Raw genomic sequence first — 22,493 nt, forward strand, 5'->3', positions numbered from 1 at the left:
TGTGTTCTTCTGTTAACGGTTGCTGACTTCTAATGTCTCCAACATTTCCCTGAAATTGATCATATTCATATTTATATCCTTAGAAAAAGGGGATAAAAAATCACGAAAAATCTCTGTAGATCCTTACCGTCGTCAACTCTTCATGCTCTGCTCCTCAAATTCCCAAATCAGAACCACCCACAAGCCTCCTTCATCCATCCATTCAAAACCCTTCACAGACCTAGAAATCCACTCTATATTTCTAGGCGTCAAAGCCTCCGAAATTCGATCTTTGGACCCTCCAAAACCGTGAAGATTCGAGCTCCGGAGCAATGAAGAAGCAAAAATCCAGCAATGAACATGTTTCCAGCTTCAACTACTTCGATCTTCTCTCCGAAGAAATCGTTTTCTCAATCCTGGATCACCTCGACGACAACCCGTTTGATAAAAAGTCGTTCTCTCTCGTCTGCAAATCCTTCCACGCTATCGAGTCTCGGCATCGGAGGACCCTGAAAGCTCTCCGTGCCGAGCATTTAAGCAGGATTCTGAATCGCTACCCATTCATAACACATCTCGATCTCTCTCTTTGTCCTCGAATAACCGACGCTTCGCTCGCGGTTATATCTTCAGGTTGCAACAAAATGTTGACGTCGATCGATCTCTCGAGGTCAAAATTCTTTACCCATGTGGGTCTGTCCATTTTGGCCATCAACTGCTCGAATTTGATTGAGATTGATCTGTCCAACGCGACGGAGCTGAGAGACCCGGTGGCGGCCGCTATTGCCGAGGCCAAGAATTTGGAGAAGTTGTGGCTGGCGAGATGCAAATCTATTACGGATATAGGGATTGGTTGTATAGCTGTTGGATGCAGGAAGTTGAGGTTGCTTAACCTGAAATGGTGTTCGGGTGTTGGTGATTTAGGGGTAGGATTGATTGCTGTAAAGTGCAAGGAAATTCGAAGTCTGGATCTCTCTTACTTGCCGGTAATTTTTCATTTGTTTTTTCTTTCATCCCTTAATTTGAATCCTGCATTCTGTCTAGGTTTCTTTGATGTATCTCTGATTGGTTCCGATGCTATGTTTTTTCATTGTCTATTTGTTATTTTATCGTCGATGATTGGTAACTGTGATTTATACTTGAGGTTATGCAGTTTCTGTTTTGGGTTTTTCTTGCTCGAATGATTGGCCAGGGCTGTAATGTTATCCTGCTTTTCGTATTTAATCATTTCTCTTTTGGTTTTGTTCAAATGGCCATGGTGTATATTTACTGTGCCAACTTATAAGTTTCTTTTTGAACTAAATTTACGTAGTTCCCCTTTATAAGAAAAATAGTCTGTTGATATGAATGTCAGTTTAGGTTGCCATATGTTACTATTTTTACCGTATATATCTGCTGTGTATTTCATATGACTTGATCTTTTTACGCTGTTTTTTGTTGTTCTGCAGGTCACAAATAAGTGCTTATCATTGATCTTGAAATTACAACACCTTGAAGATTTGATTCTGGAGGGGTGTTTTAGTATTGATGATGATAGCCTTGCGGGCCTCAAACAAGGGTGCAAGTCATTAAAGGTATCTATTGCTGGAAAGATAATTGTATCTATGATGTATTCCTTTTAGTATTTGTTTTCTTGGAAGACTCTGAAAACATTCTTAGATGCAGATGTTATCTAAAACTTAACCTGTTAAGAACCTTTGTCTTATTGCTTGGTTATCAAAGAATGTTTGGCTTCAAAATCATATCTAGATAAAATTGTTTTGTTTTTCTTTTTTTTTTTTTAATTTTATAATATTCTTAAAATACTTTTGTTCTTTTCTCTTTCTTGTTCTTGATATAATGATTATATGTGCATTCATAAAGTGTCCTGAATTTGGATTACATGATAAATGGTACCATTATATCATTTAGACTGGTAATGCACTTAAGAAACATTTTTGTGTTAGTATGGTATGGCTGTGTAGCATACACAAGCAACTAGCAAATGGAGGTTGGGAAAAGTTTAATATCCATTCATTAAGATTCCGTTTTCAGGTCCTCTAGAAAAATGGGTTAGATCACTAACAGATAATGTATTTTGTCTTCAACAGACGCTTGATATGTCAAGTTGTCAGAATGTTAGTCATGTGGGGTTGTCTTCTCTGACAAGCAGTGCTGGATGTCTGCAACAACTTATATTAGCATATGGCTGTCCTGTAAGTCCATTATTTCGTGTGCATTGAAATATTGAAGTTCTTCTTTCTTTATTAATTCTCTAAAATTTTATGTTGTTTCAGGTCACTCTTTCTCTTGCCGATAGCTTGCAAATGTTATCCACATTGCAATCAATTAAATTAGATGGTTGTCGTGTTACTTGTTCTGGACTAAAGGCTATTGGAAATTGGTGTGTATCGCTGAGGGAGATGAGCTTAAGTAAATGCTTTGGAGTGACAGACAATGGCCTTTCCTCCCTGGTGCAAAAACACAGAGACTTGCAAAAGCTTGATATCACATGTTGCCGCCAAATAACTCATGTTTCAATTGCCCATATTACAAATTCGTGCAAGTCCCTTAAGTCCCTTAGAATGGAGTCGTGTCCTCTGGTACCGAAAGAAGCTTTTGTTTTGATTGGACAGCATTGCCATTTGCTTGAGGAGCTTGACCTTACAGATAATGAAATTGATGATGCAGGTTGTCTTTTTTTTTTCTGATGTAGTTTATTTTATAGTTGAATTTCTGTATTTGTTTGTCGCTTATGCTAGTTGTGTAAATAGGTCTGGAGTCCATCTCAAGATGTTCCAACCTCTCGAGCTTGAAACTAGGAATTTGCCTTGACATAACCGACAAAGGCCTTGCCCATATTGGCATGTGCTGCTCAAAACTCACAGAGCTTGATTTGTACAGGTTTGAAACTTATACTTTGAACTGGAACTTATATAGGTTATGATCTTAGGTAATTTGAAGTTTAGCCTACAGTTGTATATGAAATATGGGACTTCTTAGGATTATATTGGATAAACTTGATATGCAAATTACTTTTGTAAATAGTAGGTGCTTGTTTTACAAATATTTGAACACTGCAAAATTTATAAAAAATTTGGCAAGGGTGAAAGTGGTATTTAATACCACTCGTCCAACAGGGTCAACTGACCCTGTTGGACCATTAGTCTGTGCTTGCATCATTGACAGTCCTCTCTCACAGGGTACATTCTCCCCTTGTGCTAGGGAGGCTGAGATACAACATTTTAGGATGTGATATGAATTTAGCAATGTAATCAATCATTGTAAACGCCATTATACTTTGGTGGAGGGGACAAATTAACCATTGTATGTTAAAGATGGCCAAATAACCCACTGTATTTTTAGACACGGGGCCAAATTGAAAATTGAAAATGGCCAATTTGCATCACGTGTGGCTTTTCAAATCTAGATTTAGGGTTTAATTTGGGCGTTTGTGACTGTATGGGGTTCTTTGGCCCCAGATTTGAAAGTACCGTTGCTTGTTTGGCAGTTCACCCAAGAGAATAACATTCCATTAGTTGTTTTCTGTCCGCTAAAGATTATGTCATTTCAGATGCCTTTGATGCCATTTTGAGATATTGAGGATCCGTCGTTATTTAGTACTTGGGAATCTTGATATGTTTTGTGGTTGCTCCTAATCAAAGTTTCTTAGAGGCTTACTTTCTTTTTTCCTCGTCATTTGCCCCTTCTCCTTAGTAATTGATTGAATGTCTCGTTTGCTCAGGTCAGCAGGAATAACAGACTCTGGCATCATGGCAATTGCTCGTGGATGCCGTGGACTTGAGATGATTAATACATCGTATTGTGAAGAGATTACTGATGTTTCATTGATATCATTGGCAGAGTGTTCAAAGTTGAACACTCTTGAAAGTCGAGGATGTCCCCTTCTTACATCTATTGGTCTAGCATCTATCGTTGTGGGATGTAAGCAACTCTCAAACATAGACATAAAGAAATGCTACAACGTTAATGATGCTGGAATGATTCCACTTGCTCACTTCTCTCAAAATCTCCGACAGGTAATTAACTGCCCCCTTGCCCCTCAATATCACTGGTTCGAAAAGAGAAATTTTCCATTAACAGGTTTCGATTCTCATCTTTTATGCAGATAAATGTGTCATATAGCTCAGTCACGGATGTGGGGCTGTTGTCGCTGGCCAGCATCAGCTGCTTACAGAGCATCACTATCTTGCACTTAAAGGGTCTGACTCCAGGCGGACTAGGAGCTGCACTATTGGCGTGTGGAGGGCTTACAAAAGTGAAGCTTCATACATCTTTCAAGTCATTGTTGCCACCGGCTCTTTTAGAACACTTGCAAGCCCGCGGCTGTATTTTCCAGTGGAGAGATAAAGCGATTCAGGTATGTCTTATTTCTTTGTCACGCCATCCCCAACCACTTCTATCTTTATTTTCTTGGTCTTCTTTCGGTTTGTAGTGAAGCAGTGAATGTTGTGATTGTGGATTGCATCTGCTGATTGAGATTAATAATAATGTTATTTTTGACTGATTGGCAGGCTGAATTGGACCCCAAGACCTGGAAGCTACAGTTGGACGATATACAATGACTTATTCAAGCTTTAATGAGGTTGGAAAAGCCCCCCCTCAGTGTACAACCACAGTGAGTTTGTTGTGTGCTGGAAATTTTGGGTCTTTACTCCAAAAACTTGATGAAGTAATACCATCAAACGTGGGCCGCTGCCCTTAAACAAGAGCAGAGCTACGTGCTGTGTAAAGATCGTCTTTTGTGATTTTTTAAGTTAATGGCCTACTTTCAAATCACCACTGAGAGGTGGTCTTGAAAATTGTGTGGAAGAAATATGATATTGTAATCCTGTATTTCATCACTCTCTCGTTGTTATCAACACCACATTCTCCGTGTTATGTGTAGTCTGTAGATTGGCTCCATGTTGGTGGTCTGTACTCTAATAGATTGGGAGGTTCTTGGCCACAAAACCAATGAATAACCCACCCCTTTTATGTGATGCTTATCATGCATCATGACCTGCAAAGCCCCAAGAAGCCTTTGAATGGATTTTTGAAGATGGTAAGATTGGTTAGAAATAATTTCTACACAGGTTTCAAGTTTGTCTAAAATGTTCTTGGGTCAGAGAGGAAGAAAATGAAAACGTGATTACGGTCATGCTGGTGGGTGATCAATGCTTGTGAGCTTGCAATCTTAGATTTGAGTTTTTTGACTTTCACTGGCTTCCCTACTAGATTTCAAGTGGTATGGTATGATTAGTAGTTGGGGGAAAAAATCTCTTCCAATCTATCTCGTTCTCAGAGCCAACAGAATCAAAGATTTTAAAGTCGAACGGCTTCCATTGTCAAAGAAAGGCATTGGCAAAATACAAAATATTCACAAACATATTATCAGTATCTGTGACAAATGATTCGATTCCCAATATTTAAAGATGAAAGAGAAATGCATGCCTATTCAAATGTTTGAACAACAAATTACAAGAGAAGAAAATGCATGCATGTATGCCTATACACATGTTTGGACAACAACTTTTACACATAATATTAATGCACCTAAAGACCAAGTGTGCAAGCAGGGTGGATGGGGTACTTTAGATGGAAGGTTTGTTTGAGAGCTTGTAACCAGAAATCAGAGATGAGAGTGCCAAAGCAAAGAATGCCAAGAACTCCATGCTGATTGCCGCGGCAGATGAGTCTGTGAATATGTTGTCTGCTCCTTTTCGCATGTTGTTCGTCAAAGGCACTGCAGATGATGCCGCCGATACCAACAAGTATGCCGTAATCTGCAACCACAAAGTTCTGGCAATTCTCACTAATCGGAACAAACTAACATTTCAAAAGAAAGAAATATATATCCACCAAATGCAAGGGTTAAGAATTCAAAGCTTCATACACATTCTTGTTGTGACGAAAATTAACTTATCTGGAATCCATAAGATCAACAAACAGCAGCTGTCGAACTGAATGGAATTACTAGTGGGAGAAATGGCTAACCTGATCGCCGATGAAGTCAAATAAGGCCAAATTGCGCTGCGCAAACGACTGTTTTCCACTGTAAAGTTCGTGAATTTGTCTCGCAGTCTGGGCACCCGTGTAAAGCGCCGACAAAACCGCAATCGCCAACACATACCTGCAATTACAACTCCATCAATTCAATCCAGATTCAACAGTACATACGAAGAAATCCACAATTTCTAAAGCATCGAAGATGGAATATATACGTACAGAAAGAGAAATGAAACTGAATTGAGGAGAAGAGACCTACCGGTACTCTTCGTATCGGTCGAAGTTTTGCCAATCGCCGTGCTGGTTGGTGGCGGTGATAACGAAGGCGAGAAGAGAGAAAAGCAAGCCCAATCCTCGCAGAGCCAAGGAGCCTCTCATCAGCAAATCCTCCCTCCTCCACCGCGCCAGGATCCCCGACATGGCCGGCGCCTGGTCCTCGACGTCGCCGGGCGGCGGAGGAGTGGAGTCGGCGCCCTTTTTCGTCAGATCGTCAGAGGTCGCCGACATTGATGGTGAAATTGGAAGCGTTATGAATGAATGATGTTGGTGGGGGATGCGTTAATTTGTTTGATGAAAGTGTTGGTGATTAGCGAAGCAATGAATTGTCTTTTTTGTTTATTTTATCATCTCCTCCCTCCCTCCCAAAGGAAGCTGACGCCTCAGTCCCGCAATGAGTGTTTTAATTCATTTTATTTTTTTATATATATTTATTTTAATAAAAAATTGCCTAAAATGCCCTTACATTAAACTATCAAAACGTTAATGACAATAATTCCATTTTAGTTGTTAATTAGCTATTGTCGTAGCCTAACCCACCGATATCCTGTTGATGGTAAGAATTTTCAAACCTTAAGATTATGTTCTCTTTATTTTTTAATTTTTAATTTTAAGTTTATTTTTAATTTTTTGTTTTGATAGTCTATTTTTAAAAAATTAAAAACTTGTTCTTTTTGTTATTTTGAAAAATAATTTCTCAAAACAGAAAATTAGAAAATGTGTTCTCTTTAAAATTTTAAAAATAAGTTTTTAATGATATTTTATTAAATAAATTTGATTATTTAATAAATTAAAAATATTTAATGTTAATATATTATTAAAAATATATATACATTCTAAAATTAATGAATTTTGTAATATTTTTTCTTATTATAAGAATAAAATATGAATAAATAAATAAATAAATGTGTTTTGAGTTTAGAGTTTGTTTTAAATGAAAACACTCAAAATAATTTTTTATTATTTTGAGTTTTTTTATAATTTTTTTTTTGTTTTCAAAACTGTATTTTTAAAAACAATAAAGAGAACGCGTTTTCATTATTTTAGAAAATCGAAAACTAAAAATGACTTGAAAACAGTAAAGAGAACACAACCTTTGCTTTTCAATTTTTAATTTTGAGTTTTGAATTCATTTTTAGTTTTTTATTTTGATAGTCTATTTTTAAAAAATTGAAAATGCGTTCTCATCATTTTGAAAAACTATTTCTTAAAATAGAAAATTAGAAAACGCGTTCTCTTTGAACTTTTGTAAATAATTTTTTAATAATATTTTATTCAATAAATTTGATTATTCAGTAAATTAAAAATATTCAATGTTAATATATTATTAAAAAATATATACATTTTAAAGTTAATGAATTTTATAATATTTTTTTCTATTATAATAATAAAATACAAATAAATAAATGTGTTTTGAGTTTTGAGTTTGTTTTGAATGAAAACACTCAAAACAACTTTTTGTTATTTTGAGTTTTCTTTGTAATTTTTTTTTGTTTTCAAAAATGCATTTTTAAAAACAGTAAAGAGAACGAGTTTTCTTTATTTTAGAAAACTGAAAACTAAAAATGACTTGAAAACAACAAAGAGAATGCAGCCTAATTTTTTGATTTAGGAGGGTTCTTCTTGTTTGTTTTTTAATTGTCTAACCCTAATTAAAAATTTCTTTTTGTTATTATTGTTTACTCCAAGTTGGATCAATTTAATTTAAATGTAGCTAGATTGTCTTATTCTCAAATTGGTTTTTCTATTCCAAATCTGGGTTATCTTATTCCTAAATTGGTTTATCTTAATTCTAGTTGAATTTAAATATATTTGAAAAAATACTATTAGTATATCATGGTTTACATCTTAAGTTACACAATATAGTTAAAATGTTTAAAATACTTCTCCCTTCAGGCAGTGAGGTGAGATTGTGAGGAACATTACTAAAACACTCCTTACTTAAGACAGTAAGGTGATGGGACGCATTGAGACGCGATAAGTATTTTTATCATTTATAATGTGTTATGTAATTCAATATGTAACTCAAGAAATAGTAATAACATGGTCTATATATTTGGGTTGAGCCCAAATTCTTGATCTCTAAATAAGCCCATGATTCTTATTTTAATCAAGCTAGGTCATTTGTTTTAAACAACCCAAATTATTTATTTTATTTAAGCCCAACTATGTACTTAGTAGAACCCAGATTTTTTATTTAGGTTAGGCCCATTTTGTTTAACTTAAATAAGCCCAAGTCCTTTCATTTGTCCCAAACCCAAACTGATTGCCTATCTACAATAGGCCCAATTGCGTAATTTAAGTAGCCTGACCCAGCTTAGGAATATGCACCAAGCGATGACATCAGTGTCAGCTTGCTGTTGTCATAGCTGGCCCGACATTAGCAGGGCGTCAGCAACATCTTGTACCATTTTACTTTGTTTTTCGAGTCGTTCTAAGGTCCGACTAGCCTGCCGAGCAACTCATAAAAAGGGATAAAAAAAGACAATTTTGTCTTGCCCACTTTACAAATTTGCAAAGCTGCCATTGCCCCCCTCTCTAGTGCGTCTCCCCTACCATGGCCATCGCCTCGCCTTGCTGCCATTGCCTCGTCTCATCCTCGTCCTTACTGACAGTTGATGTAACGATTGTTGGCGGGGGCGAGGCGAGGCGGCCATGGCATAGAGGCGATGGCAGTGAGGCGTGACGGCGAGGCAGCGGCCATGGCAGGGGAGACGCACCAGAGCAGGGGGGAAATCCATGAGAGAGGGAGGGAGAAAACAGGGCGTGGGGACAAAATCGACTTTTTGCTCCTTTTCGATAAACCCATCGATAAGTTTATCGACCTTTCTAGCATTTTCCTTGTTTTTGAAGCTTGTTTCCAACCTCCGATCCAATTTATGATTAGAATGCTCCATTTTTTCATTACGAGTACTATAATTTTTGTTTTCGAGATAAAATAATAAATTTATTTAATTAATAATAATATTATTAATTAATTAAATTTTATAAAAAAATAATTAAAAAATATGAAAAAATATCTGTACAAATACTTCAATACTTAAATTAGATATTAAAAACGTTGAAAACCTTAAAAAAGAATTTTTACCAATATAAAAAATGTATCTTTTCAATATTGAAGGTCTATTTATTTGTAAAGGAGAATATGACAATCCTCAATCTCCTTGATTTGAAATTTTTTATAGGTAATATTTATTTTGATATTTTAATATTTTATCAAAATTATAATTTTTTAATAGATAATATTTATCCCTTTAATACTAAGATTTTATTAGGAGTCCTAAAGAATAATATCTATCTTTTTTATGAGATCCAAGAGATGATTTACATATGTCAGCATTATTCAATTTGTGTGTTGCATGAGACCCCCTTCACAATTCAAGGAAATTTTTTCAAATTTTTAGTCCAAAATGTTATTTTGGACTTTTAGACTTTTTACATTTTTAATGGGCTTTTGTCTATGATACAATAGTCAATGTATTTATTTTATTATTGCTTATTTTTTGTATTAAAGTTTAAAATTTTTTATTCAACATTTTTATTAAAATTCAAAATACTTTGATTTACCTTAAAACACTTTGGTTGGCCACAAAACACATTTCGATTGATTGAAATTAGGTGGAATACTACATTCACTCATTATAACACCTCGCTCTTTCAAATGTGTTATTAAACTGAAAGTTAGGAGAATTTTTTTTAAATAAAATAATTAATCAAACTTCCATCGTTAAATTAGTTGTTTACCCTTATCTCATCACTTATTCTAAATTTGTGATTAAGGGTAATAATTAAAGTTTTAACACATTTAAATGTGTTTAGATTGAATGCTAGTGACATTGTGATTTTGTATTCTTTTGGAGCCATCTTTTAACCCACCATTAGAATTAAGAGACTCCCTCAATGGTTATTATCTAATCTCCCATTAGAATCCAATGTTTAAAATACTCAAACCATCATCAAAATTTATCAAAAACTAGCGAACTCATAAGACACATTTATGTAAAAATTTCAACTTCAAAGGATATCATTAGTCCATTCCAAAATATATATATATATATATATAAATTAAAGTTGACTGTTTACCATCTTGCTTTTTGCTGTGAAACACTTCTATTTCTTAGATATTTTATTAACCAAATTTCTGTCTTTCTATGCAAACCATACACCATTGGAAAGCTATAGCTCGGTCCACGGGCTACAGCATATCCAAAATTTAATTTATTTTGTTAATGTTTAATCTTCTTGAGTTTGAGTCAAAGGGAGTTGGTGTGATTGAGCAATTACACTACAAGATTTTACCAAATCAAGTGTTTTTTTTTTTCAAAAAAATTGAACAGAGATGAAGCCAAGTTTCTAAGAAAATACTTCGTTGGCGATCATTTGAAATTTTATTGTAATTTAATATGTTTTTTAACTACTCCCCAAAAAACCATCAAAATGGACTGATATATATAGATGACCTTGATTAATTAATTAAGAATCGAGCAAGATGTATGTGAATATGTGATCCAAATTGTTTTGACTTCACTTATTACAATCACCTCATCCAATAATTCCACACTTCAATTTACGGGAAACCCCCATCTTATTATAATTCCCTCTTATCCATTTGGATTTCTAGGGAAGTTCATATACTCTTATTGTCAAACCAATCCAGTCTTAAATCCTAATGTTTTCTGAAATCCAATAATAAAATAAAATCAAGCATGCGCCAAGGATCAGTTCACCCTCTTGCAATCGACCCGAATCTGGCCCTTCTTCCCTGTCAATGGCTTTATGTTACCCATCTTGATCATGGAGTTGGCAAAGTCCTGGCTAAAGGCCCCAGAATTTGTGCTATATTTCTTGACCAAGGAATCGGTCTCACCGCCATTGTACAAGGCCTGATCGGAATGCAGAAGCCCTCTTCTCTTGACCAAGTTGGAGAAATACCTGGTGTCAAACGTGTTTGCAGTTTGGTCGAGGGGAGCGACGTTCCCATCCCCGCCGTTGGCCGGACAGGTCGAGCGGCGCTCCCGGGCGAAGGCGGGGTCGATGTTGTTTTCATTGTAAATCCGATTCTTGAACTTGACACATTGAGCGACACCGATGCCATGGCCACCGGAAAGCGCCACCAGGTCTTTGGTGGAGAGGCCTTGCTTCTTGAAGTTGGATTTGAGCTCGGAAAGGTCCATGAATGGGGAGGGGATGTCATCTTCAGCCTTGCTTTTGCTGGCGCTGGTTGAGTCTCTCCTGCCTAGCTGCACCTTCCATGTCGGGCCTCCAAGCTGCATGGATATAAGCATACATATATAATTAATCGCAAATTGAGAAGGCACATGCATGTAAATTAAGTATATCGATCCTAATCAGTCACGCACCGCAACGACAGAGTCGCGAGCGGCAACAGCCAAGATGTCGGCACAGGAAACGACGGGGCTGCCGCAGGCCTTGTCCACCTCCGACTTGATTCTGTCTACGACGCTAAACCCTCTCAGAGAATCCTTGTTGGGAACTGCATCCTTTTCGCTGTCAAAACTGGATGTTGAGTCCAGAAGAATTGAAGCGTCGCAACCCTGCATGCATTCAGAATGAGCAAATTAAGTAATTAATAAAAATGTTAAATATACACACAAGGCGGCGAAGCTAGCGTGTACTGTACGTACGTTAACGAAACAGTCGTGGAAGTGGAGGCGGAGCAAAGAGCCGCCCATTCGGGGTTCCTGTTTGACTGCGTCCTCCACAACTCCTTTGATGGTTGGCAAGGCGTTGGGGCATGTTTTCTCATAGAAATCCGCCGAAAGCGTTGCACCCCATGCTGTGCCTGCTGCAATGCAAAGGCTCACCACGAGTAGTGGGAGCAGATAGAAGCCGCCGCCATGCTTAACCATTTTGTTTGTTACAACACTAGCTAGTACCAACTAGTAAGATTTTGTAGCACAGTGCTCTATATGTAGATAATTAACTATAAATGTATATTGATATATAAAAGACAAAAGTGGCTGCCTTAATTGCTCTCTCTCTCTATGCTTCTGTGTGCGCTAGATGGGTGCTCTCGGGGGAAGATAATGCCTCTGTTTATAGGCGACACATGCAATGTTGTAAATGCCTTAATTGGACTTGGGCAACAAGAAGACTTGACAATAATAATTAATTAAGGCAGCTGCCTCGTGTTTGATTTGCCCTTCAAGACTAGTATTATTTCAACGAAGCTCACCTCTTCTCTTCATCAGCTAAAAAGGCAGCTGCCGGTGCACGCAAGCAAGCTGACAAAACATCTTTCCATGGATATTAATCAATGCTATGAAAACGAAAAAAATTTATTAACTAAGTGATGTATTAACAATACGCAACAATTTTTTTTAAAATGATTCATAATTATAAAATATTATTATATTATTTGATCATTCTTTTCTCCTCACATAATTCACTACTGGGAAATGATTGCCTCGTTTCACAATTTTCTTCATTGCTTTTTATTTTTGGGTCTCCCTAAGCTATCATACAATATTGTATTTCATTTCTCATCTAATTCATATCTATTATTTATTCTTGCACTAATATTTTATGTCATTTTAGTACAAAAATTAACTGAGAGTAAATGGAAAACTTAACAGTGACACTTTACTGGCTTTATATATGTGGAGCTTTCGGAATTATTAAAAAAGATGATATTTTGTTTTTCTTCTAATTTATATTTATTGTTCATCTTTAAACTAATATTTTAAGTTATTTTTAATTTAAAAGTTAACTTAGAGCAAACGAAAAGTTTAACGATAACACCTAATAAGGTGAATAAGAAAGATGTCAAAACCAACTTCAACAAGAGGCTTAGCTATAGAGGCACCACAAAAAGAGTCCTCCATAGCAAAGGAAAGCAACAAACGTGGGGATTCAACAGTTTACAAATTCTTAGAAATGATTTGGAATATTGAATGTTGATTTTGGTGCTTTGTTAGGCTTATGTTGTGCTTAAATGAATGTTATTTATAAACTTAAAACAACATTTATCATTATTTATATTTTGTTGAGCTTAATTAGGTCAGTTAGATATATTTAGAACAATTTGGCCAAGCTCATTTTGCTATGTGATGAACACATCAACTGTGGAATGAACTCAATTTGATTTCTCAAAAATTCATATATGCAAACTATTTCAATACAAATAGCACTATCAATATACTTTAGAGAGTTGAACAAAGGCTTTATTTTTCAGAAAATATCAAACTTGTATTATAGATTTATAATCATGAGGATTGGGGCAACCTTGATTTCACAGTCATATTTTTTGGTGTCATTTGAATTATTGATAACATATTATTTAAATGATGATGACATGTCATTTAAATTACTGATATTTTTAGAAATATAGTTGCTTGACTAAAATATCTGTTAGTCGATTAACTCATTTGGTTATTCGATTAATGCTATTCCACCACTTATTTAATACAAGTTAACAATCGCTTAATCTCTTAAGTGTTTTTGTCTTACTCAATTAATAGGGTAACTTAGTCGAATAAAATACTTGTTACTCGACTGAGATATTTCTGTACTCGATTAAACTTCAGATCCTACAATATCTTATTCGATTAATAACGTTAAATACTTAAGTAGTGTTTGAAAATTAATTAGTTAAAATTGACTTTTTAAAACATATTTTCTCGATTACAAATGAGTTTTACTTGAGTAAAAGAATTGTTAACCGATTATCGAACACTATTACTTGATTAACAACTTAATTTCAGTTAAAAGCATATGTTTTAAATAAAACATCAAAATTATTAAGGTTGTCCATTTGTTTATCGCATCAAATGTGAATCAGTTGACTCTTTAACTAATAGGGTTTTGGTTAATTTTTTTGTGTGTAAAGTTTTCATTTCTATCTAATTAATGAGAACATTACACACTTTGTCTAACAAATTTTCCTTTTATTTTTTTTTACTTTTATATTTAATTATTTTTGTATTTTTACGTTTGATATATCCTCCCATAATTGTCGGAGACATTACATTACGTAAGGATCCCATAATTGCTGAGATCCCATGGACAAAGTTTGCCAGCAGCAGTGGAGGATGGCTATGGATCCCCCAAATGCTAGCTAATTAATTAAATCTGACTTGGCCAATCTGGACAGTTCTCTATGTACATAGATTTTATTTTATTTTTCTTTTATCTTCCTCTAAACTATGCTTGGATTTGGTCACAAGTAAAGGTAGATTTGTTAAGAAATTATAAAACTAATTAGATATATTCTTATATATATATATATATATATATAAAGAGAGAGAGAGAGAGAGAGAGAGAGATTCAGAAGGTAGTAGGGGAGAAAGGTCATTGCCCTTAACCAAGATAATTAAGAGGGACGACATTGTCCAAAGAATCCAAGCTACTTCACATCACGAACAGTCACTATTTTAGAATTATATATGTATTAGGTAGCAACTAATTAACGAGACTCGACTTTTTCAATTTTGTATACCTGGCTGGCTAGGAGGCAACAACACATATATAACCAGGTCGTAGCATGTGCCAAATAGCTTGTCATCACATGCCCTAATCATTATTTCAAAACCTAGCAATTATATATAATATGCCTATGGACTATATATATATATATATGACTAAATTACACCATTTTAACAAAAATAATAAAAAAAACTGACAAATTGCATGGGGATCGAAGGTACGTTAATTTGGATTTAAAATGCCGGAAAGAACGATCTTGTTAATAAAAATCTGTTTTAATATATATATCTGGAATTTATCTAATTTCTAAATCGGAAGGAAGTATATATATATATATATATATTCTTACATTTTTAATATCCAATTAGTGAAATATATATATATATATATAATCAACGGTCAAGTACTTTGATCATTCTTGTGTTAATTTGTAGTAAACGTGCATGGCGAAAGGCGGGCAAAGTTTGGCAATAAATTACTCTAAATTATTGTTTGCGTGTGCCAAAATATTTCCACAAGCGCGACAAATACTGTTTAGGAGGGGAAAGGTCGGAAGTAATAATTGGATGACAAGTCATCGATTACCGGCGGTCTTTTACTATTCAAAATATCCCGTTATATAGTAATTATATATTCTTCGATGGCCTTTTACTATTTGATCTCGTATTCTCAATCGTTGAATGAATGTTACCAACAGAACAGAAGACCTGCTCATCTGCAGCCTTGGTTGGTTTTAATATATTTTTTATGAATTTAGCAAATATTATGTGTCTCATGGTTTATTATTGTCAATAATTTTCAAACTATTAAAACAATATATAGTCAATAATTTGTATTTGTTTATATTGTTGCTGTAATACAATAATTAAAACTTATTTATCTCAAAAACTTAGTTGGTCATGGGTTGGCAGAGCTAAGATGGCAACCACTACAATAAATTTTGGTTTTCTTTATGAAACTTTTTGTAGTTAAAAATTTAATTTTTTAAGCAAAAACTAATTAGCTACAAAATTTTATTTATAGCGTAAATCGTAATCAAAGTCTCGTAACTAATAGTATTTAGATACGATTTAAGGTTTCATAGAGAATAATACATTTTTTGCTACGAACAGGTAAACGTAGAGAAAATATTAATTTTCTACTACGATATATATCGTAGTTAATTATACCGATTTTTACAGGTAATGATGTTGATTTTCATAGTTGAATGATATTAATTTTTTTGTAACAAATAACATAAATCCTAATTATTGGACGACAAATATTCTGTTTAGGAGGGGGAGGTAGGAAGGGAAGTAATTATTGGATGACAAGTCATCGAGTACAGGCGGTCTTTTACTATTCAAAATGCCCAGTTAGTAATTATTTTTCGATGGCCTTTTACTATTTGATCTAATCTTTCGCTTTCTCAATAGTTGAATGTTACCAACCAGAAGACAATGCTGATTTTAATATAATTTTTAATATAATTACAAGTCATCTATTACAGGCGTGTGCCAAAATTATTCCTTGGTTTTAATATAATTTTTAAGAATTTAGCAAATATTATATATGTATCTCATGGTGTATGGTTTATTATTGTCAATAATTTTCAAACTATTAAAACAATATATAGTCAATAATTTGTATTTGTTGATATTATTGTTGTAATACAATAATTGAAACTTATTTGTCTCGACTGAGATTTAGTAGACCAGGGGTTGACAGAGTTAAGATGGCAAGCACTACAATAAATTTTGATTTTTTTTATGTAATTTTTTGTAATTAAAAATTTAATTTTTGTAATAAAAATTAATCAGCTACAAAATTTTATTTCTAGCATGAATTGTAGCTAAAGTCTCATAGCTAATAGTAATTAGCTACGATTTAAAGTTTCGTAGAAAATAATACACTTTTTATTACAATCAAGTAAACGTAGAGAAATCATTGATTTTTTACTACGACATATATTGTAACTAATTATACCGATTTTGGTAGGTGATAATGCTAATTTTCATAGTTGAAGATGTTAATTTTCGTAGCAAATAACATAGCTTTTACTATGAATGTCAAATTGTAGAGAAACACTTATTTTTAACTACAACAAATGGTAACTAATTGTACCAATTTTCGTAGCAAATTGATACACATATTATTTTTCGTAGCAAATTAATTTTCTCTACCAATATTTTTGTAATCAAAAGTTAAATTTTCATAGTTAATTTTATATATAATTAATAAACTATTACGATATCACTAAATTCAATTTCATAGGAAAAAAAATCCATTTTTTTGAAAATAATATTTTTCTCTAAACCTACATCAACTCTTACAATTTAGATGAAATTTAAAACATAATACATAACTTCAAAATCTTTTAATTAATCACATAAAATAAAATTAATGTAAGTCACAATCTCCAACTATTTTGAATGTAGTTAGTACATAAAATCAATACATGTAATATTGATAGCAACATTAAATTCTAAAATGAAAATAATTAAAAATTTGACACAATATGAAAATTTATCTCCAAGCGTTTCTTTCTTGCTTTCTTCCTCTGCTGCTTATGCTTTCTTCCTCTACTACTTATGTATGGAAAAACTTGAAAAACAAAAGTCAACACAAATCAAAGGAAGAAATAAATAAAAAGCTTTTTGAACTCAACTCTTCGATGGAAAAAGAAAGGGGCGTGCATATGTACATAGGATTACTCTACTAATTCTAATAGAATTAAGATCCCAAAGCAAGAAACTTGAAAAATTTTAGTCCAGAATATTTTAGAGCTGTAGATCAGAAGTAAAAGCCAAAAATAACTTCTTATATGTTATTACTTAAACCAGTAGTTTAGGCTATGGAGAGTTTCAAGTTCAATATAATTAAGTAGCCTAAAAAGGGAGATAAAACAAAAAAACAAAAAAAAGAAGAAATCAAAAACACAATCTATGTTTAAAAATTCCAAAAAGAACCTAACTTTGACTGACAAAACACAATAAAACATTAACAAAAATTACTAGAAGTAAACTGCACGTAACTAAGATCAAGAACATACACAGAACCATGGATACTTTTCTTCTTCTTAGGCATTGTGAGGACCATAATCTTAGGCTTTCAAATTGGACAAAATGTTGTCGAATCACACGATAGTAGTCAGATCACCCAAGAGAAGTGGTTTTCAGGTTGGATTTTTCGCAAGGAATTGGACTCCCACCAATTAGATTTAACATAAATGAAATAAAAATTTGAAGACAGGAATAATGAATTGAAGCAACATAACCATTTTCAACCTTTTCTTCAAATCCCAATAAGGTAAACTGAAGCTTGTCAGGCTATTGATTAAAGCATTAGATAAAGAGAATATTAAAAAATGGATATTAAAGTGATTGTGACACCTTAAAAGCAAGAGGATTTGTTAAAATGCATATCGGTTCCAAGACAATACGTGCATGTTTTGTGCTCCTGTTGTTTTACATTATTTATCTCAACCACCATCAAATCACTTACCACTAATTCACAACACCACAAATATTCACAACACCACTAATTCCAAGATATACAATATACAATTGAAGAATTAATTTTAGGAAGAGGAAAAAGAATAAGATAGCATTCAAATCATTTACCATAAGAAATTATTCGGTAGAGTCAAAATCATATTTAAGTAACCTCTTAAAAATGAGATCATGTTGCTCTAACTTTGCCATAGTAATGTTCAATTATTCTTCAATTGGTCTCGTTCTACTTTAGATTGTCTAAGGGCCTCTTCCAATTCCAACATTTTTTTGTGTATTTGAGTTAGTTGTTCTTGTTGGTTTTGGTCCATATCCAAGTCCCTTGATGTATCTTGATTTTGTGCCAAAGACCATGTCACAAATTTCAGATGGACTTAATGAAGTACCATCAGCAACTGATTGGTTAAGAAGTTCTTGCATTTCATTATGCAAAAGTATAAGAATTAGATTGCTGGAACCTTAAAATTTATGAATCAATTATCGAAATTGGATTGTAAAATTGTTATCAAAAGAAGTAACTTACATAATTTGCTTCTGCTGCTAGACTCGTCCATCCTTTCCCTTCACTATAGTAAGTGCGTTTATAAAATTTTATTTGATCACATTCCTCACCATCAAGCTCGTTCAAACTCTACGTTTTTTATGTCAATAAGAAAAAGTTTGTTGTACAAAGGATATATATTGAATAATAAAATTAATTCTTACAATTTCATTTCGAAGAGTGACAAAGGCTTGTGAATCTTGGTTGTGAGATGTAATTTTTTTTTTTTCCTATTCTCCTTATTCTTCGCACATCTTTCTTGTATAGGAACAAAATCATATGAAATACCAAAAGGTAAGTGGATAATTTGAGTTTGAACATTAAGACAATACACATGTGAACCTTGGGGCTTGACCAATATGCACAAAAATCATCTCAATTCTCTTGGGTAAGCTTAGCGGGTTTGTTTGTTTTGCTTCTTCTAATATCTTAAATTTTTGAAAATGCTTGTAAAGATGATATCTTTGATCCCTACTTCGATTTTTCAATATATCTTCCATTTTTTTTCTTACATCTTCTTCTCTTATATTAATAATGTCCAATCTCATCTAGAAAAAAAAAAGTAAAATAATTTAAGTTATTACACACATAATTGAAATAACCTAAATTAAAATTAAAAAAAAAAAACAAAATGGTGATCGTTAAGAATAAAAAAATAATTGAGTACAAGTTTACTTACATCAAGCCGGTCATATGCAGAAGTCAAATGATCATGATTGTTTTTAAAATCCTTCCACTTTGTTGGCACGGGCAAAAAGTCTCGAGCTATAATACCAAGCTCACTTGATAGCTTTGCAGATTCAATCCTATCATCTAGTCATCCTTTATCCATGGAAATATGTATAGGCATCTTTTCCTTAATTATTTTGTTAATCTTTCTTAAGCCTTTACCTTTTATCGGACCTCGACTTGTACTGGTTGCATTAGAAGTGGAACCTACAATAGACATCACTATTTAAGTAGATATAACGCACGCAAAATAAGTATCATATTACAACCACAACTTAATGTTTTAGAATTACTAGTATTATCTAATGGAGTTAGTGGAGTGCTACCAGGGTGAGGACCATCTGTCATTGAAGAAAGGGACGGTCCACATGGCTCTTGAGGAGATGATGTTGAGTGTAGATTTTGATGATTGATGATTGGCATGTGTGAATGTGAATTTATATTTTATGTTCTAACAAAGCATGAAGCCTTCATAAGGCTTACAAAGCTATTCTTTAGTGATTTCATGACACAGGTTATATATGGAAACTTCTTATACCTATATAGAGATTTCATTATATATGGAAACAAGTTTTTAGAGAGCTTTCTAGAAATTTGAGTATTTGAGCTATATATGGAAAGTTCTTCTTGGAATGGAAAGTCTAGAAGATATATATATGGAATCCTTGTTTATATATGGAAAGTTTTTCTTGGAATGGAAAGTCTAGAAGATATATTTATATATATGGAATCCTTGTTTATATATGGGAAGTTCAAAAGATCTATATGGAAGTTTTTGAGGAGATTGGAGTAGTCCACTATATGGAGTTGCCATATATGTAACTTGGTGACATGGCATTGTTAATGTGGCATCTTGGCGACATGGCAGCCACGTGGAGCACACTCATCAAGGTTACATCATCTCGTTGGTCTAAATATGGTAAGAGAATCATGGAGTAAATTTAAAGGTTCTTAGAAGCTTCTTTACTTAGTTAAATATGGAAGAATTTTTGAATTGCATACAAATGGAGAAGTTAAAGATTCAGCCCTATTATTGAACATTAATGGAGGAAATTAAGGTTTGAAAGTTAAACCTTGATTGATATTACTTTCCTTTGTTGCTGATTCTCTCTCATTAAAAGGATCCTCTACTCAAATCATGGAATCAATTATCCGACTCATTATGACTAATTGATATTCTCATTATGGCTAATTGATATCTTCATTATGGGAGAATATTCTAAGGATATCTTGCATATATTCAGCTACACAAATTGATTCTCTTCTTATTGTCAACATTTTTACTATGGAAACTTGATCAATTAAGGGCTTTTGAAGTTATAATTGATATCTTCATTATTCGACAAATTTGCTTCATTATTTGAGAATATCTGGATGGATTTTACACCATTTGGAGGTTTAAATTCAAATTTCAAATTAGCTATACTTGTTATGGAAGCTAAGGGGCCAATTGCACAATCAAAGGTGATTGAAGATTCAACTAGAAGTCAGAATTGATTAGTTCTTATTTATGGTCGATTTTGCAAGAATTATGAAGGATTTTGTTGATTTTTTAATCCTTAAAGTCAACCATGCATTATTTGAATTGATTTGCTCATTCAAGACTGATTGGAGATCAACAAAAGTCAAAGATCTTGATGATCAATCAAGTTAGCTGATTATAGAAGGTAAATCAAGAATTCAAATGAAGGGCTGAGATTGGCTTGAAGACTTGACACATGGAGGGCTGAGATTGATCAAGGAAAGCCTTCTCTAGCACTATATAAAAGGGTCCTTGAAGGTTTTGGAACAACTTTTTGAAGCCCTATTATTCTCTACATCATTGGCCAAGATTTTCATTCTCTCTAAGTCTTTCTTTTCCTCTATCTTCTTGAGAGAAAACTAAGAGAGTTCTCTACACTTCATTGTATTATTTTTGAGAGAACCCTATTTTTCAATCTCTACTATCTTGTAAAGAGCGTACAAAATCCAAACTAGTGAGTGTGAGACTCCAGAAATAGTTTGGTGGTGGTGAAGCCAAGTGAAGACTTTGGTGGTTGTAAGAAAAGTTTCATATAATGGATTTGATTGAAAATCCTAAGGAAGGAAATCCTTAGGTAGTGGATGTAAGCCATAAGGGCCGAACCACTATAAATCGCTATGTCCTTCTTCTCTTCACTCTTTACTTATTCTTGCTTGATTATACTTGTTTGTTTTTGTTTTTGTTTTTGTGTGGCCAAATCCTAAGGCCTACATTCTTGTTGGCTATTATATTCTGATTTGCTTTAATTGATCATTCTTTGTACTCATTCAATATTCCATTTGGTTTATTTAAAGTCTTGTTATTGTGTGCATTCAAATCACATGTTTTTCACCAAGTTGTAATTTGAAGAGTATATTGGATCTAAGCACATACTAGCACAGCTGGCGGATATCATATTATCCATCTAGTATTTAAGTGCTCCCGTACTCTCAACTACAATTTTGGTTTATATTAAATTTGTTTTCTCATATATATACGTGCATAAGTTTTGCATTAAAGTTTTTAAAAGGTGTCAATTCACCCCCCCTCTTGACTAGGTTAGAACTCAACAGATGAGTCATTTGAGGTATTAATAGGTTGAGGTGGCCTAATTGAAGTAATTGAAGTAATTGAAAATGGTGGTCTATGTATCCCTTGAGGCATGCCACTAGATTTCTTGATCACTTTTTCCTTTCCAATGTTGAGTGGAATAATGAATGGAGATGATGACTTTGTAGTATGGGGTAGTTGTGATGATTCATTTGGACTACCATTACAAGATGGGATAACTCAATTGCCAATGGGGCCAACTCCAGTAAGAACTGGATTAGACAAGCTCTGAGAGAGGACAAATCTGGATGATTTATGTGATGTATCTTTAGCTAATGGAATGACTCTGTTTAGGCTCAGTGGAGGGATAAGTATTGCAGTTGACCTTGACGAATTTGACAATCTAGATATCCCTTGAGATTTAGGGCTTGAAGATGTAACTTCATTAGAAGTAAACTTTTTGGACTTACCATGACATAAAGTAGATGCCATGATT

General features: G+C 33.7%; 3 protein-coding genes across 3 annotated transcripts; 1 reads left to right on the forward strand and 2 right to left on the reverse strand.

The window, feature by feature from the left end:
- On the forward strand, positions 1 to 4,881 carry LOC127789110 (F-box/LRR-repeat protein 3). The gene is made up of 8 exons (XM_052317898.1): positions 1 to 962; positions 1,425 to 1,550; positions 2,067 to 2,171; positions 2,253 to 2,646; positions 2,730 to 2,859; positions 3,701 to 3,995; positions 4,085 to 4,336; positions 4,491 to 4,881. Exons 1-8 carry the CDS (start codon positions 312 to 314, stop codon positions 4,539 to 4,541), a joined length of 2,004 nt encoding a protein of 667 aa, XP_052173858.1. The 5' UTR covers positions 1 to 311; the 3' UTR covers positions 4,542 to 4,881.
- A 435-nt stretch (positions 4,882 to 5,316) lies between these two features.
- LOC127789111 (CASP-like protein 4B1) lies at positions 5,317 to 6,579 on the reverse strand. The gene is made up of 3 exons (XM_052317899.1): positions 6,224 to 6,579; positions 5,953 to 6,088; positions 5,317 to 5,741 (listed from the first exon to the last, which is right to left on the reverse strand). Exons 1-3 carry the CDS (start codon positions 6,469 to 6,471, stop codon positions 5,550 to 5,552), a joined length of 576 nt encoding a protein of 191 aa, XP_052173859.1. The 5' UTR covers positions 6,472 to 6,579; the 3' UTR covers positions 5,317 to 5,549.
- A 4,111-nt stretch (positions 6,580 to 10,690) lies between these two features.
- On the reverse strand, positions 10,691 to 12,280 carry LOC127788259 (peroxidase P7-like). Its single transcript, XM_052316375.1, has 3 exons — positions 11,886 to 12,280; positions 11,601 to 11,795; positions 10,691 to 11,507 (listed from the first exon to the last, which is right to left on the reverse strand). Exons 1-3 carry the CDS (start codon positions 12,108 to 12,110, stop codon positions 10,959 to 10,961), a joined length of 969 nt encoding a protein of 322 aa, XP_052172335.1. The 5' UTR covers positions 12,111 to 12,280; the 3' UTR covers positions 10,691 to 10,958.
- Between the last annotated feature and the right edge of the window lie 10,213 nt (positions 12,281 to 22,493).

Source organism: Diospyros lotus, chromosome 13 (assembly GCF_014633365.1).
Source record: "Diospyros lotus cultivar Yz01 chromosome 13, ASM1463336v1, whole genome shotgun sequence".
NCBI lineage: Eukaryota > Viridiplantae > Streptophyta > Magnoliopsida > Ericales > Ebenaceae > Diospyros > Diospyros lotus.

What these genes read in the sequence shown, in the direction of transcription:
- LOC127788259 (XM_052316375.1), bottom strand. Translation starts at nt 12,110, where the DNA reads ATGGTTAAGCATGGCGGCGGCTTCTATCTGCTCCCACTACTCGTGGTG. An exon ending in TCCACGACTGTTTCGTTAAC is followed by an intron (nt 11,796 to 11,885) that starts GTACGTACAGTA and finishes GAATGCATGCAG; the next exon opens with GGTTGCGACGCTTCAATTCT. An exon ending in CTCGCGACTCTGTCGTTGCG is followed by an intron (nt 11,508 to 11,600) that starts GTGCGTGACTGA and finishes ATATCCATGCAG; the next exon opens with CTTGGAGGCCCGACATGGAA.
- LOC127789110 (XM_052317898.1), top strand. Translation starts at nt 312, where the DNA reads ATGAAGAAGCAAAAATCCAGCAATGAACATGTTTCCAGCTTCAACTAC. An exon ending in TATTAGCATATGGCTGTCCT is followed by an intron (nt 2,172 to 2,252) that starts GTAAGTCCATTA and finishes ATGTTGTTTCAG; the next exon opens with GTCACTCTTTCTCTTGCCGA. An exon ending in ACAGAGCTTGATTTGTACAG is followed by an intron (nt 2,860 to 3,700) that starts GTTTGAAACTTA and finishes TCGTTTGCTCAG; the next exon opens with GTCAGCAGGAATAACAGACT.
- LOC127789111 (XM_052317899.1), bottom strand. Translation starts at nt 6,471, where the DNA reads ATGTCGGCGACCTCTGACGATCTGACGAAAAAGGGCGCCGACTCCACT. An exon ending in GACCGATACGAAGAGTACCG is followed by an intron (nt 6,089 to 6,223) that starts GTAGGTCTCTTC and finishes TTGTAATTGCAG; the next exon opens with GTATGTGTTGGCGATTGCGG. An exon ending in TTGACTTCATCGGCGATCAG is followed by an intron (nt 5,742 to 5,952) that starts GTTAGCCATTTC and finishes TTGTGGTTGCAG; the next exon opens with ATTACGGCATACTTGTTGGT.